Consider the following 15,526-nt stretch of genomic DNA (forward strand, 5'->3'; position numbering starts at 1 on the left):
CTGTAAGTCGCTTTGGATAAAAGCGTCTGCTAAATGGCATATATTATTATTATTATTAAAAAAATGATCAAACCGAACTGACCTCAAAAAGCACTCATCGCTCAGCACTAATGAATAGTCAGGAAAATGTTTTGTAGCTTCGAATCACTGCAATCCACGGCAAATACTTTGCATTGCAAACCATATCAGATTCAAACATTGACATATAGAGTTAGCTTACTACTAACTAACTGTAGCTACTTTAGTTGTAAAGAACAGTATCATTATGCACAATCATGTAAACCAGCTAGCTGGATAAAATGTTCATAATTTATAAGTGTCACCAACCATCTCTAGATCCTCCTACTCGGTGGCATTGTGATCACCCCTCATTGCTCGATCCTCCTTCTCCGTGGCATTGATCACCCGTCATCGCTAGCTCCTCCTTCTCGGTGGCATTGATCACCCCTCATCGCTAGCTCCTCCTTCTCCGTGGCATCGATCACCCCTCATCGCTCGCTCCTCCTTCTCCGTGGCATCGATCACCCCTCATCGCTCGCTCCTCCTTCTCCGTGGCATTGATCACCCGTCATCGCTAGCTCCTCCTTCTCCGTGGCATTGATCACCCGTCATCGCTAGCTCCTCCTTCTCGGTGGCATTGATCACCCCTCATCGCTAGCTCCTCCTTCTCGGTGGCATCGATCACCCTTCATACTGTACGCGGCAACAACACACCGAGAGAGAGAGGCGCTACTGGGGGAGGGAAGAGGATCAGTCGACGCCGTGGATATGATCTAAAATAATATCCGAAGAGGCAAACAGTACACCTTTCTCCCAAATAGCACTTTGATTCGAAAGGTGGAAAACTGCCAACAAGATTACTATTATTTAAATTCACCCTACCGACCCCCCCTCCCTCTACTCCACCCTAGCCACCGAGATGCACACCGAGACTCGAAGCAAGAAAGTAAGTCTTGACCATTATTGACTTTGCCCTGTCCAGCAAACTGTGATCGGCCGATATTGAAATGCGTTGACATTGTCAGTTACATCATGTGCCAATTGAAACAAAATTGAAGAGTGTCTGTCTGACAAGGTGGAAGGCAGCTGTACTGTTATGGTGCGTTCATACCCAAGTGGGAAGGTGGTATTTACCACATAACTGGGAAAATGACTAGTGGGAAACTCATCTATCATCCTTGAGCCCGGAGCTCTCCCACATACTGACCTCTGATGTTACCACTAAGGAAATTAATTACCGTTTGAAGACAATTTGTTTACAGGCATGATAGCTGTACTTATAGTTTATGGTTGACTCAGCTCTTGGCCAATCGGCATTTCTCAACGACTTCAAAGCACGTGATTGTGTTCAACTGGGGGCGGCAGGTAGCCTAATGGTTAGAGCTGTGGACTAAATGTTGCTCGTTCAAATCCCCGAGCTGACAAGGTACAAATATGTCGTTCTGCCCCTGAACAAGCCAGTTAACCCACTGTTCATAGGCTGGCATTGTAAATAACAAGTTGTTCTTAACTGACTTGCCTAGTTAAGTAAAGGTATAAAAAAAACGGATATTTACGACTTCCCAACTGATAATTACCACGTTCCCACTTCTTTATCAACGCAGCATTACATTGTTAGCTGGCTGGCAAACTAACGTTAGGCAACGGTACTTATAATAATAGCTAGCATATTAGTTAGCTCTCCAGCTCGATAGGGGACTGTCGCAGGCTACTGAGAGCTTGATTGGTTCGATAGCTCCGACAATCGACAGCAGACTGTGCTGTTGCATCTCTCTCTCTCTCCAAATAACTGTGTACACTCCTCTGTAAACGTTGACAATTAGCGCGCATGCAGACACTGGAACGGGTTTGCTATGCATTGCTTCTTGGGTGACACAGCCTGCTCTCATCCTCTCTCTCTGTGCGAACTTTGTGGTACAGTTTTTTTTTTTAAGTGCACTGTGTGAGCTAGGCAGGAAGGAAATGCACTGCAGCGTGTAGGACACCATCTTAGTTCCTTAAAGGGACAGTAGCGCTCGATCAAATCCCAACCCTGGGAATGAGCCAGGTGTACTGCCTAGCGCTATACTGTACATGTACCCAGCATGCTGCGTCTTCTGCCCAGAACTTTCGGTACAGTAGCAAAGGGTCAGAGGGCAAGAGAAGAATTCAGGCTCAACCAGGGACCGGAAAGGAAAACATCCTTCAAGCTTCACAAGATCATTAGCCTCATACAGCAGTAAGGATTCTCATGATTCATTGAATAGATAGATCTCTTACCGATCTATCATCATGCTGACAAATGTATACATGATCCCTGCGATACCTCCACGTTACTTTTGGTCTCAGACATTGTTTTTCTATGAGCATGACATAAATCCATTTCTGTAGTCAGTGTAGTTGTCTCATTATGATGAATGACAGTCATGCTGCAATGAGACATGAATCGGATGTCGTCACTCGTCAGTGCTACACGAGATACAGAGCTCACTCCCTTTCCTGTGTGTGCGTCTGCGGGTATGCGGCCCTGTGTGTGTGTGTGCATGGCATGGATTAGGCCAGCTCTGAAGGTGTAATCTATAAACAGGGCCTATAATACATTCCTGTGCAGGGCAGCAGCAGCCTCAGCAGGCCTAATGGTGAGCACAGGGAGAGGCCCTGTCATTCAGAGGCCAGCCTTGTCTCTGTGTGTATGAGTGTTTGTTTCTGTTTGAGTGTGTGTGGATCAGCCCAGGGTGTGCCAGATGGTAGGCAATGATTAACAGTGGAGGACAAACCTTGCTCAAACTGGTTAAATGCGAGATGGGAGGTGAAGGCAGCCATCTCCTGTGTGTGTGTGTGTGTGTGTGTCTGGCCACATAGTAACCCACCCAAGGGAGATGTCAGATTGACATAAGGGACAGACTGGTGGTGCCAAGGTACTGGCTTCTAGGTAACCTAGGCCTGCATTCAACCATGCCAAATTGTCACCTTACCAAATAAAACTGACAAGTTAATTAAGGCAGAAACAGACAGGCACCCAGGTTAGGACTGGTGGCCCCATTGCCATTCTGAGATCTAGACAGGAGTGACCCTGTGCTATAACGGGGTTGTACTGTCACATGGAGCATTATATAAGAGGAAGAGGGGATTCATTCGTGAGGGTGTCACAACAGGGGGTAAAGAGAGGTGAGGTGACCCTGACATGGGGGACAGGGGACATTGGCTGACTGGGGCAGCCAGTCATGGGGGGTATGAGCTGAGTCAGAAAACAGGGTGGATGGTGTCACAAGGGTATTAGTTTAGAAGGAAGGGCAGGACAGGAGGGTGGGGTTGGGGTGGATAGTTTAACAGAGGTATAAGCTAGTTTGGAAGGAGGGGAGGGGTGGGTGGGAAGGGTTGGGGTGGATGATGTCACATGGGTATTCGTTTTAGAGGACAGGGGCGGTGGTAGGGGGGGGTCACCATGTCTTTTTCCGGTGAGTGAGACGGTCGGTGCATGGAGCCTGTCCTGCCTCAGATACTATTTTTAGGACCAGGACACCATTTATAATGTGAAGTTAGTCTAGGGCTGGGATGGGCTAGAGGGGTTGGGCTGAGGGTATGGGTGGGGTTGGAATATAGGGCTAGGTTTGGGACCTGGAGGGGTTAGGGCTGCAGTTGAGGGGTAGGGCAAGGGGGAGGCTGGGGGATAGGTTTTAGGTCTGGGATAGGTTTGGGGGATAGGGACGGGGTTGGGACAAGAGGATAGGGTTGGGACAGGAGGATAGAGCCGGGGTTGGGACAGGAGGATAGAGCCGGGGTTGGGACAGGGCCGGGGTTGGGACAGGAGTATAGGGACGGGGTTGGGACAGGAGGATAGGGCTGGGGCTGTGGGTAGAAGCATGCATGCAGAGGCTGTCGGAGACCACAGGCACGCCTAGAATCTGTCTCCTCTCTCTGTCCACCTTTCTCCCTATTATTTCTTCCCCTCCCTAAACTAGCCCCCCTGCCCGACATGGAAAGAAGTGTCGGAGTGAAAACCTAAAGAGAGCTCTGCCTGGAATATAACTCCCCAACACTCTCGCCTGAGTTAACAAGGATCAGCTAGCTCCTAGCTCCTGTAACAATCTGGGAATGCATAGTCCAGTTCTCTCTGATTGCAGCTTTTCGATTGTAACACCAGTGTTCCACTAGTGTATACACCCTTATGTTATACCAGGGAATTTGTGTTCCCAAAGCAAGGGCTGACAATGAGGACTTGTGAAGAGCAGAATCAATAATCAACAGAGTTGCTTTGTGAGAAGGTGTTAAAGGTCACAGTTGGCCATTGTTATGGAAATGCCATCTGAAAAGTACCAGTGGCCTGGCTGTGGCCCCAAGTGAGAGCAGGTCTGCCGGAGCCATGGCCCAGTGAGACGGATTCATGGCCCAGTGAGACGGATTCATTGCCCAGTGAGATGGGTTCATGGCCCAGTGAGCTGGAGCCATGGCCCAGTGAGACGGAGCCATGGCCCAGTGAGACGGAGCCATGGCCCAGTGAGACGGAGCCATGGCCCAGTGAGACGGATCCATGGCCCAGTGAGACGGATCCATGGCCCAGTGAGACGGAGCCATGGCCCAGTGAGACGGAGCCATGGCCCAGTGAGATACAGGTGCCGGCCCGTTTAGATGGAAACAGATGAGTCTGAGCCTTCTGCGTAAGACACTGGGGCAAATCATGTATGGAAATGCGCCATGAGTGTCTTCTGGGTCCCAAATGGCCCCTATGGGTCCCTATGCCTTATTTTGGTTCCCTAGTGGCACAGCAGTCTAAGGCACTGCATCTCGGTGCGAGAGGCATCACTACAGACCCTGGTTCGATACCCGGCTGTACCACAACCGGCCATGATCGGGAGTCCCATAGGGCGGCAGACTATTTGCCCAGTGTCGTCTGGGTTAGGGGAGGGTTTGGCTGGGGTAGGCTGTCATTGTAAAATAAGATTTTGTTCTTAACTGACATGCCTAGTTAAATAAAATACAAAATATGGGTGATTCTATAGAAGTGGTGCAAATTGTCTCCAAATAAAGGACATTTTATTTACATCATGATATGTTCTTATTCAATCCAAGGCAATAACCAACATATTGTTAAATTAATAAACTGTCAAACTTCAATTAATAGCCTGAGTATGTATTTGCTTAATTCACTGAACAGGTGCTTTTTAGAGACAGGCGTCTGAGTGTACAAAACATTAGGAACACCTGCTATTTCCATGACAGACTGACTGATCCCTTATTGATGTCACCTGTTAAATCCACTTCAATCAGTGTAGATGAAGGGGAGAAGACGGGTTAATGAAGGATTTTTAAGCCTTGAGACAATTGAGACGTGCATTTGTGCCATTCACAGGGTGAATGGACAAGACAAAATATTGAAGTGCTTTTGAACAAGGTATGGTAGTAGGGGCCAGGCACACAGGTTTGAGTGTGTCTTTCCTACTTGTCCTCTGCAGCAAATGACTGGAACAAACTGCAAAAGTTACTGAAGCTGGAGACACATATCTCCCTCACTAGCTTTAAGCACCAGCTGTCAGAGCAGCTCACAGGTCATTGCACCTGTACATAGCCCATCTGTAAATAGCCCACCCAACTACCTCATTCCCATACTGTTATTTTTTTTTGCTCCTTTGCACCCCAGTATCACTACTTGCACATTCATCTTCTGCACATCTATCACCCCAGTGTTTAATTGCTATATTGTAATTATTTCGCCACCATGGCCTATTTATTGTCTTACCTCCCTAATCTTACTTCATTTGCACACTTTCTCTATTGTGTTATTGACTGTATGTTTGTGTATTCCATGTGTGACTCTGTTGTCGTTTGTGCCGCACTGCTTTGCTTTATCTTGGCCAGGTCGCAGTTGGCAAGGTCGCAGTTGTAAATGAGAACTTGTTCTCAACTAGCCTAAATAAAGGTGTAAAAAAACAAAAAACAAGACAAAATACAAATAAAAAAAATATTGTCCTGACTGCATTTTTGGCAGTTCTTACTTCCACCACTAGAGGGTGATTGGCTACTTTCTGTGGGTCTGTACTCCAGAAGTTGTTGACTGTTTTTGCGCTTGCCAGTTAGCTAGCAGTTCTAAGCTGTTAGCAGCCAATGGCTCCAGCATGGCCACATGTTGAGTAGTTTGTCTACAAATATTTTGGAAAAAGGAGTGAGCAAGTTGGTAAATCTTCATGTATTCTTAATAAGTGTCAATACCAAACATCTAATATATCAAGAAATATATGTTTGCTGGGATGGACATCTGTCCAAATGAAAGATACCCAGCCAAACGTTAGCTCTGGGAATTCTTTAAAGTCCAAAATACACCATATATACACAAGAATGTGGACACCCTTTCAAGTTAGTGGATTCTGCTATTTCAACCATACCAGTTTCTGACAGGTGTATAAAACCGAGCACACAGACATGCAATCTCCATAGACACACATTGGTAGTAGAATGGCCTTACTGAAGAGCTCAGTGACGTTCAACGTGCCACCGTCATAGGATATCACCTTTCCAACATGTCGGTTCATCAAATGTTTAGCCTGCTAGAGGTTCCCCGGTCAACTGTAAGTGCTGTTATTGTGAAGTGGAAACGTGTAGGAGCAACAACGGCTCAGCCGCGAAGTGGTAGGCCACACAAGCTGATAGAATAGGACTGCTGAAGTGCGTAGCGCGTAACAAATCGCCTGTTCTCGGTTGCAACACTCACTACCGAGTTACAAACTGCTTCTGGAAGCAACACCAGCGCAATAACTGCTCGTCAAGAGCTTCCTGAAATGGGTTTCCATGGCCGAGCAGCCGCACACAAGCCAAAGATTTATTTATTATTATTTTTATTTTTTTAACCTTTATTTTACTAGGCAAGTCAGTTAAGAACAAATTCTTATTTTCAATGATGGCCTAGGAACAGTGGCTTAACTGCCTGTTCAGGGGCAGAACGACAGCTCGTGGATTCGAACTTGCAACCTTTCAGTTACTAGTCCAACACTCTAACCACTAGGCTACCCTGCCGCCCCACTCGCCCCACAAGCCAAAGATTACCATGTGCAAGGCCAAGAGTCGACTGGAGTGGTGTAAAGCTCGCTGCCATTGGACTCCGGAGCAGTGGAAATGCGTTCTCTGGAGTAATGAATAATGCTTCACCATCTGGCAGTCCGACACACGAATCTGGGTTGGGCGGAGGCCAGGAGAACGCTACCTGCCTCAATGCATAGTGCCCACTGTAACGTTTGGTGGGGGAGGAATAATGGTCTTGGGCTGTTTTTCATGGTTCTGACTAACACTACAGCGTACAGTACAATGACATTCTAAACGATTCTGTGATTCCAACTTTGTGTCAACAGTTTGGGGGAAGGCCCTTCCCATGACAATGCCCCCATACACAAAGCAAGGTCCATATAGAAGTGGTTTGTTGAGATCGGTGTGGAAGAACTTGACTGGCCTGCTCAGAGCCATCACTCTCCATCACTCTCCTTCTTGGACAAATAGCGCCTACACAGCCTGGAGGTGTTTTGGGTCATTTGTCCTGTTGAAAAGCAAATGGAAGTCCCACTAAATAAATCACAGACAGTGGTGGACTATGATAAAACACTAAAGGGGTTTCCTCTACTACCACAAGGCCTGCCTCCCAGATGGCACCCTATTCTCTTTAAACGGAAAGTTCCCCCCCCCAGCCCACTGCATGAACAGTATGTGCCACTAGGGTTGCACATTTTGGGGCATATTCAGAGGTTGAAACTTTCCGTGGGAAATATATGGGAATTAACGGACAAATGATAATCTAGAAACTCAAGCTTTGGTTGTCTTCCTCTCAGGCTTCCATGTCTTCTCCCTGGACCTCCTCAATGTCCACCTCTTGAACATCAGACTCTGAGGCCTCATCTTCACTGTCACTTTCCAACCTTGTTGAGGATGGCTTGTTGTCAGGCTCAAAAAGCCTCAAATTTGCCCGGATGACCACCCATTTTTCAACCTGTGTATTGGTCAGTCTGTTGCGTGCTTTGGTGTGTGTGTTCCCAAACAAGGACCAGTTGCGTTCTGAGGTGACTGATGTTGGTGGGATTTGGAGGATGATGGAGGCAACAGGAGAAAGAGCCTCAGATCCACAGTCCCTTCCACCAGGTGGCTGATGAGATATGTTGGCACGACTGCCATATTGCATCTCCATCCCAAAGCCCTTGGAAGTGTACTTCACCAGACTGCCAAGAACCTTGCCATCATCCAGGCCAAGGTGGTGAGTCATGGTAGTGATGACACCATAGGCCTTGTTGATCTCTGCACCAGACAGGATGCTCTTGCCAGCATACTTGGGGTCCAACATGTACTCTGCGGCGTGCATGGGCTTCAGGCAGAAGTCTTCACGCTTTTTGATGTATTTCAGAACTGCAGTTTCTCTGCTTGGAGCAGCAGTGAAGTGGGCAGGGCAGTACGGATTTCTTCTCTTACATCTGCAAGCAGAGTCTGAACATCAGACAGGATGGCATTGTCTCCCTCAATCTGTCGAATGGCTACTGCTATAGGTTTCAGAGGTTTCAGGCTGCTTACCACTATCTCCCAAAATACATCATCCAGGAGGATCCTCTTGATGGGGTTGTCCATATCGGCAGACTGTGATATGTCCATTTCTTGGAGAGACTCCTTCCCCTCCAGGAGGCTGTCAAACATGATGACAACACCACCCCAATGGGTGTTGCTGGGCAGCTTCAATGTGGTGCTCTTATTCTTCTCATTTTGCTGCTATAACTTGATAACCATTTCCTTGGCTCTCTTGTAAAGTGTATCCATTGTTTTCAGTGCCATGATATCCTTGAGGAGCAGATTCAATGCATGAACAGCACAGCCAATGGGTGTGATGTGAGGGTAGGACTCTACTTTAGACCAAGCAGCCTTCATGTTTGCAGCATTGTCTGTCACCTGTGCAAATACCTTCTGTGGTCCAAGGTCATTGATGACTGCCTTCAGCTCATCTGCAATGTAGAGACCGGTGTGTCTGTTGTCCTTTGTGTCTGTGTGCTCTTGTAGAATACTGGTTGAGGGGTGGAGATGTAGTTAATTATTCCTTGCCCACGAACATTCAACCACCCATCAGAGATGATTGCAATACAGTCTGCTTTCTCTATGATTTGATTGACCTTCACTTGAACTCTGTTGAACTCTGCATCCAGCAAATGAGTAGATAAAGCACGTCTGGTTGGAGGGGTGTTTGCTGGGCAAAGAACTTTCAGAATTCTCTAACAATACACATTGCCTGTGAGCATCAGAGATGGACCAGTTGCATATACGGCTCAAGCAAGATATTCATCAGCATTTCTCTGACTACGTTCCTCCATTGAGTCTCAAAAACATCTGATTCCAGGAGGACCATGAGCTGTTGCTATCGATAAGGTGTCTGATTCATCATTTTCACCTCGATTAGAAGTAGAGGGACTTTTTCCTCACATGATTTGGCACAGTATTTGCAAATGTACACAGCTTTTCCTACATTAGCTGCAGTGAAATGTCTCCACACATCAAATAATGCCTGTGGTATTTTCCTGTAAAGATTAGAATAAAACAAGTAAAAAATAAATAAATACAATTCCATGTACTGAGAAATAGTTAAGCAGATAGATTAAACAACTCCTTTGTAAGATAACAGTTTTAAAATGAAACATGTATTGGAACAGGTGAATTAACACTCCTCAGTTAGCAGGCTCAAGAAAGCTAAAACCCACATGGTAGTAAACTAACTCGCAGAAATTGCTAACAAGTTAAAAATGATTTAAACACACTTTTCTGTAGGCTACTGTTTGCTTGTTAACAAAAAAAGCATGTATGTTGTGTAGAATATAATCACCCCACCCAGTATTGTAATCAAAACTTACCAGAAAGCAAGAAAGAGAAGAATGCACTGTGCATGTGATAGAAGAATGCACTGTGCATGTGATAGAAAAATGCACTGTGCATGTGATAGAAGAATGCACTGTGCATGTGATAGAAGAATGCACTGTGCATGTGATAGAAGAATGCACTGTGCATGTGATAGAAGAATGCACTGTGCATGTGATAGAAGAATGCACTGTGCATGTGATAGAAGAATGCACTGCGCATGTGATAGAAGAATGCACTGCGCATGTGATAGAAGAATGCACTGCGCATGTGATAGAAGAATGCACTGCGCATGTGATAGAAGAATGCACTGCGCATGTGATAGAAGAATGCACTGCGCATGTGATAGAAGAATGCACTGCGCATGTGATAGAAGAATGCACTGCGCATGCAGAGGGTTGCAATTCCATTGAATTGGGGATAGTTTAACCGAAATATGCCACAAGACTTAGAATGGCCTCATGTGTATACCACAAAAAAAGGTTCACTGTTATAAGCTATCTTTTTTTGGTGAATTTAGGCAACATTCCCCAAATTCCCGGTCTTAATAACTTCCCATCGAAATATTTCGCAAAAATTCTGGAAATATACCGGACAGTTTCTGACCCTTTGCAACCCTATGCTCCACCAATACATTATATATATTGAGTTGCTTTCATAGCTGAAGTTAGGTTTGTTGAGAACACAAGGGATATTCAGGTTGAGAAGAACAAGTCTTGATCTGTTGTGCTGGTTTTTGCATCATGTATTATTTGGACGAATCACTGGCGTGTGTGTGGCATGTTTGAATTACGGAAGTGGTTTATTTGGCCTATACAGCCGAGATGAAGAATGTTCTTCACTGGAAGCCTGCTTGGAGGTGGTAGAATCTCTCTCTCTCTCTTTCTCCCCTCTCCTTTCCTCTAGTGCAGCATGAGAGTCCAGTAAGAAACAGAGCAGTCCAGTTCTATTTGGGTCTGTGTGGCATGTAGAACTTCTGTTCCATGAATCTGGTGTAGTAGAATGTGTTATATTCTGGGCCTCTATACAGTATCTGGTTTGTGTGTTATGGGAGTGGTTCTGGGGGAAAGGAGGGGTGAGGGGATGGAAGCATGCGAGAAGAACAGGCTGGTAACTGGGATGGAGGGAGTCAGGCTGTGTGGTTTAGTTTGGGGATGAGGGCTGGGTGGGATGAGGGCTGGGTAGGATGAGAGAGAGCTGTTTCCTTATCTCCCTCAGGCTGTTGAAATAGGATTTCACCACTGTACTGTAGTATACTTTTGAGAGAGTGTTCTTTAGTGTGTATGGTGGGCGGATGGCAGGGGGTGGAGTAGGGTGTGTTTGTGTTAATGTGTGTGTGGTAGGGGTTTTCCAGATTAGGGCTGATGTGATGGAGTGACCCCCTACCATCGCACCACAATCATTAACCAGCGAAATAATCCGGTCCCCCTAGCAACCCCTGTGGCTCTGCCAAACACACGGGCCAAACTGAAAAGAGACAGGAGGAGGGGAGGGTGTTTCTGAATGTGTGTGTGTGAGAGAGAGAGAGAGAGAGAGAGAGAGAGAGAGACTGTGTGTACTCACACGTGCGTAAGTGTGTATTGATGTTGGGAGCTTGATGTAAGCTGCTCAGGGCTCTGTTTGTAGGGCAGAGAGAGGGAGGGAAAGAGAAGGAGGTATAGAAAGAGGGAGGTGAGATGCCAAACATTTGACCTGTTCTTCTAAGACCAACACTGTGGTGTATAAGTCCTGTTCTACCTTGTCTTCACCCTAGTTGAACTACCACCCAGGTATACGTAGGTAATACATAGCCTAGAGCAGGGTTCCTCTACTGTGGTGTATAAGCCCTGTTCTACCTTGTCTTCACCCTAGTTGAACTACCACCCAGGTATACGTAGGTAATACATAGCCTAGAGGAGGGTTCCTCTACTGTGGTGTATAAGCCCTGTTCTACCTTGTCTTCACCCTAGTTGAACTACCACCCAGGTATACGTAGGTAATACATAGCCTAGAGCAGGGTTCCTCTACTGTGGTGTATAAGCCCTGTTCTACCTTGTCTTCACCCTAGTTGAACTACCACCCAGGTATACGTAGGTAATACATAGCCTAGAGGAGGGTTCCTCTACTGTGGTGTATAAGCCCTGTTCTACCTTGTCTTCACCCTAGTTGAACTACCACCCAGGTATACGTAGGTAATACATAGCCTAGAGCAGGGTTCCTCTACTGTGGTGTATAAGCCCTGTTCTACCTTGTCTTCACCCTAGTTGAACTACCACCCAGGATGCAGGATACCCCTGAGCTCATTTTCAAGTCTCACATAGCAAAGGGTCTGAATTCTTACATTTTTCATTTCGAGGTATTGCGTGTAGATTGCTGAGGAAATGTTTTTATTTAATCCATTTTAGAACAACAAAATCTGGAGAAAGTCAAGGGGTTGAAGTCGGAAGTTTACATACACCTTAGCAAATACATTTAAACTCCGTTTTTCAAAATGCTTTACATTTAATCCTTACAGAGCTGGTGTAACTGAGTCAGGTTTGTTGGCCTCCTTGCTCACACATGCTTTTTCAGTAGGATTGAGGTCAGGGCTTTGTGATGGCCACTTCAATACCTTGACTTTGTTGTCCTTAAGCCATTTTGCCACAACTTTGGAAGTATGCTTGGGGTCATTGTCCATTTGGAAGGCCCATTTGCGACCAAGCTTTAACTTCCTGACTGACGTCTTGAGCTGTTGCTTCAATATATCCACATACTTCCCCCCCCCCTCGTGATACCATCTATTTTGTGAAGTGCACCAGTCCCTCCCCACAACGTCTCTATTTTGGTTTGGTCAGGGCGTGAGTTGGGGTGGGCATTCTATGTGTTTTTTCTATGTTTTCTATTTCTATGCGTTTGGCCTGGTATGGTTCCCAATCAGAGGCAGCTGTCAATCGTTGTCTCTGATTGAGAACCATTATATGGTAATTATCCAAGCTGTTTAAAGGCACAGTCAACTTAGTGTATGTCAACTTCTGACCCACTGGAATTGTGATACAGTGATAAGTGAAATAATATGTCTGTAAACAATTGTTGGAAAAATGACTTGTGTCATGTGTAACCGATGTGAAATGGCTAGCTAGTTAGCGGTGGTGCGCGCTAATAGAGTTTAAATCGGTGCATGTTACACATGCACAAAGTAGATGTCATAACCGACTTGCCAAAACTATAGTTTGTTAACAAGAAATTTGTGGAGTGGTTGAAAAAATAGTTTTAATGACTCCAACCCAAGTGTATGTAAACTCCCAACTTCAACTGTATGTGTTTGGGTAAAATAAACATTTTTGTTTTCTATAAACTACTGACCACAAAATATTGTCATTTAGAGGATTTATTTGCAGAAAATGACTGGTCAAAATATGAAAGACTGGTGGAGGTTATTCCACCAAATATTGATTTCTGAACTCTTCCTAAGTTAAAACATTAGTATTGTGATGTTTAAAAATGAATATGAACTCATTTTCTTTGCATTATTCGAGGTCTGACAACACTGCGTCTTTATTTTGGCCAGTTGTCCTTTTCTGCAAATAAATGCTCTAAATTACAATATTTTGAATTTGGGAGAAATGTTGTCAGTAGTTTATAGAATAAAACAAAAATGTTAATTTTACCCAAACACATACCTATAAATTGTAAAACTAGAGAATCTGAAAATTTTGCAGTCGTCTCTTAATTTTTTTCCAGAGCTAGTGATCATTGTTCTATGACTCTTCCTTTGTCCATAGGGCAAGCACTCTCTCTAATGCTTCAGGGTAGAGTACCAAGGTGGTAGCCGGCTAGTAAGAGTTTTCAAGATGAGGACTTCTGCCCTTGGTGATTGACTCGCCCATCTCAACATGTTCAGCCTGCGCAGACCTCGTGTTTCGCCAAGCGGGCAGCAGTTTTAGCTGCAGCTGGATAGCCAATCTAGCGGATATTTCTGTCAAATCAGTTATGGCAAGATCACAAGAGCCAGTGTCTGGAAGGTGTTTCACAAGACAGTCGTTGTACAACGCCTTGCCACGAAAGTAACTGGCAACTTAGTTTTGAATGTTTTATCACGTCACCGTGGAAACAATATTAACTGCTGCGAGTTGAATGCCTGCAGCGTCCTACGACACAATATTCTATAACTGGCTACTTTCGTCTTTCCTGATATCCGCTGTCAGATCTTTCCCGGGGAGACAAATCCCAGAACTACTATCCCTACAGGTGTAGGCTACACGTGGACCGGGCACAAACATGGCCAGCTTGAGTGTAGATGCATAAAGTCAATGGGTGTGTTTGTGTTAGACAAACGATTGTGCTGTACATATCATATTGATGTTCTTTATAAAGACAGCATGCCTACCCTTTTACCTAATACATCAAAGTCAGTTGTGTGTGTAGAGTACCACTTCAGCTGTCTAACCAGAGATAGAAATCTAATTCTATGGTATATTTTCCCAAATCTATGGATTTGTCTGTCTAACACACTGACATGCACAGATCTCTGTGTGAGGTTCTGTCTTCAAGTCTCCAGTGGGTGATGAAGTCCCTTCCATCTATGTAATTATTACAGATTATGGACATGTGCAGTCGGGGGGGCAGGAGGGGTGGAGTGCATGGCACACCTTCCTGGATATGACTGAGTTTGCCTCATGGGTCCAGAAGGGAGTGTTCAATAACTACAGGCAGATATGAGATGCAGGAGGATGGCACTCTTCTCGTTACTAATTAGCCTACAAAGTAATATGAGAAGAGTATAATTGCTGAACATATGTAGATATACTAAACAAAGTGTTTTGATGACGTTCAAGTGTAACAGTTTCATGTAGAGAGAACCATCCTTCACATAATGCTGGCGAAGCAGTGTTCTGCTAATATAACGATGTGAAATATTACACTGGTCTTTCGTCTTTTATTGTCACAGATACTATATCTATGAACATTTTGTCTGGTGGTGTTGGGGCTACCTTGCCAGTCGTCATTCCTTATTTTTTTTTGGTGTCTCATATCCCCCCCATTGATAGTACCATTCGATTCAATAATAACAAAATATTGTAAAAAGTAATCGATATGTCTTGTATGATTATTATCGCTAAGTGCTACCTAATTCTGTTCTCTCCATCGAGGACCAGTGGTGAACAGGCTGGAGGTGAGGTCTTTGCCAGAGCCCCATTGATGGGCATAGCAGCAAAGATCATCTCCTGGCCCCTCATCAAAGATACTGGTCGGTCACACACACAGAGAGCACTAATTACATTATCAATGGTGAACAGTGATCAGGCTGGTGCCACCAGGCTAGGTTATACCCTGGACATTATATGGTGAACATATTGATCATGCTGGTGACAGGCTAGGTTATACCCTGGACATTATATGGTGAACATATTGATCATGCTGGTGACAGGCTGGGTTATACCCTGGACATTATATGGTGAACATATTGATCATGCTGGTGACAGGCTGGGTTATACCCTGGACATTATATGGTGAACAGATTGATCATGCTGGTGACAGGCTAGGTTATCCCTGGACATTATATGGTGAACACAGTGATCAGGCTGGTGCAGGGCTAGGTTATACCCTGGACATTATATGGTGAACAGTGATCATGCTGGTGACAGGCTGGGTTATACCCTGGACATTATATGGTGAACAGATTGATAATGCTGGTGACAGGCTAGGTTATCCCCTGGACATTATA

At 45.2% G+C, this 15,526-nt stretch overlaps 1 protein-coding gene across 5 annotated transcripts in view; it reads left to right on the plus strand.

Moving 5' to 3' along the window:
- The first annotated feature begins 798 nt into the window (after positions 1–798).
- LOC118396324 (Krueppel-like factor 8) overlaps positions 799–15,526 on the plus strand; it is an 83,221-nt gene continuing 68,493 nt past the window's right edge. For 4 of the 5 annotated variants that reach the window (XM_052465346.1, XM_052465348.1, XM_052465347.1 and 1 more), the window contains exon 1: positions 799–946. In XM_052465346.1, the coding sequence (XP_052321306.1) occupies positions 920–946 (27 nt within the window). In that variant the 5' untranslated portion in view covers positions 799–919. The other variant, XM_052465352.1, reaches the window with a different exon arrangement.

Source organism: Oncorhynchus keta, chromosome 17 (assembly GCF_023373465.1).
Source record: "Oncorhynchus keta strain PuntledgeMale-10-30-2019 chromosome 17, Oket_V2, whole genome shotgun sequence".
NCBI classification, from domain to species: domain Eukaryota; kingdom Metazoa; phylum Chordata; class Actinopteri; order Salmoniformes; family Salmonidae; genus Oncorhynchus; species Oncorhynchus keta.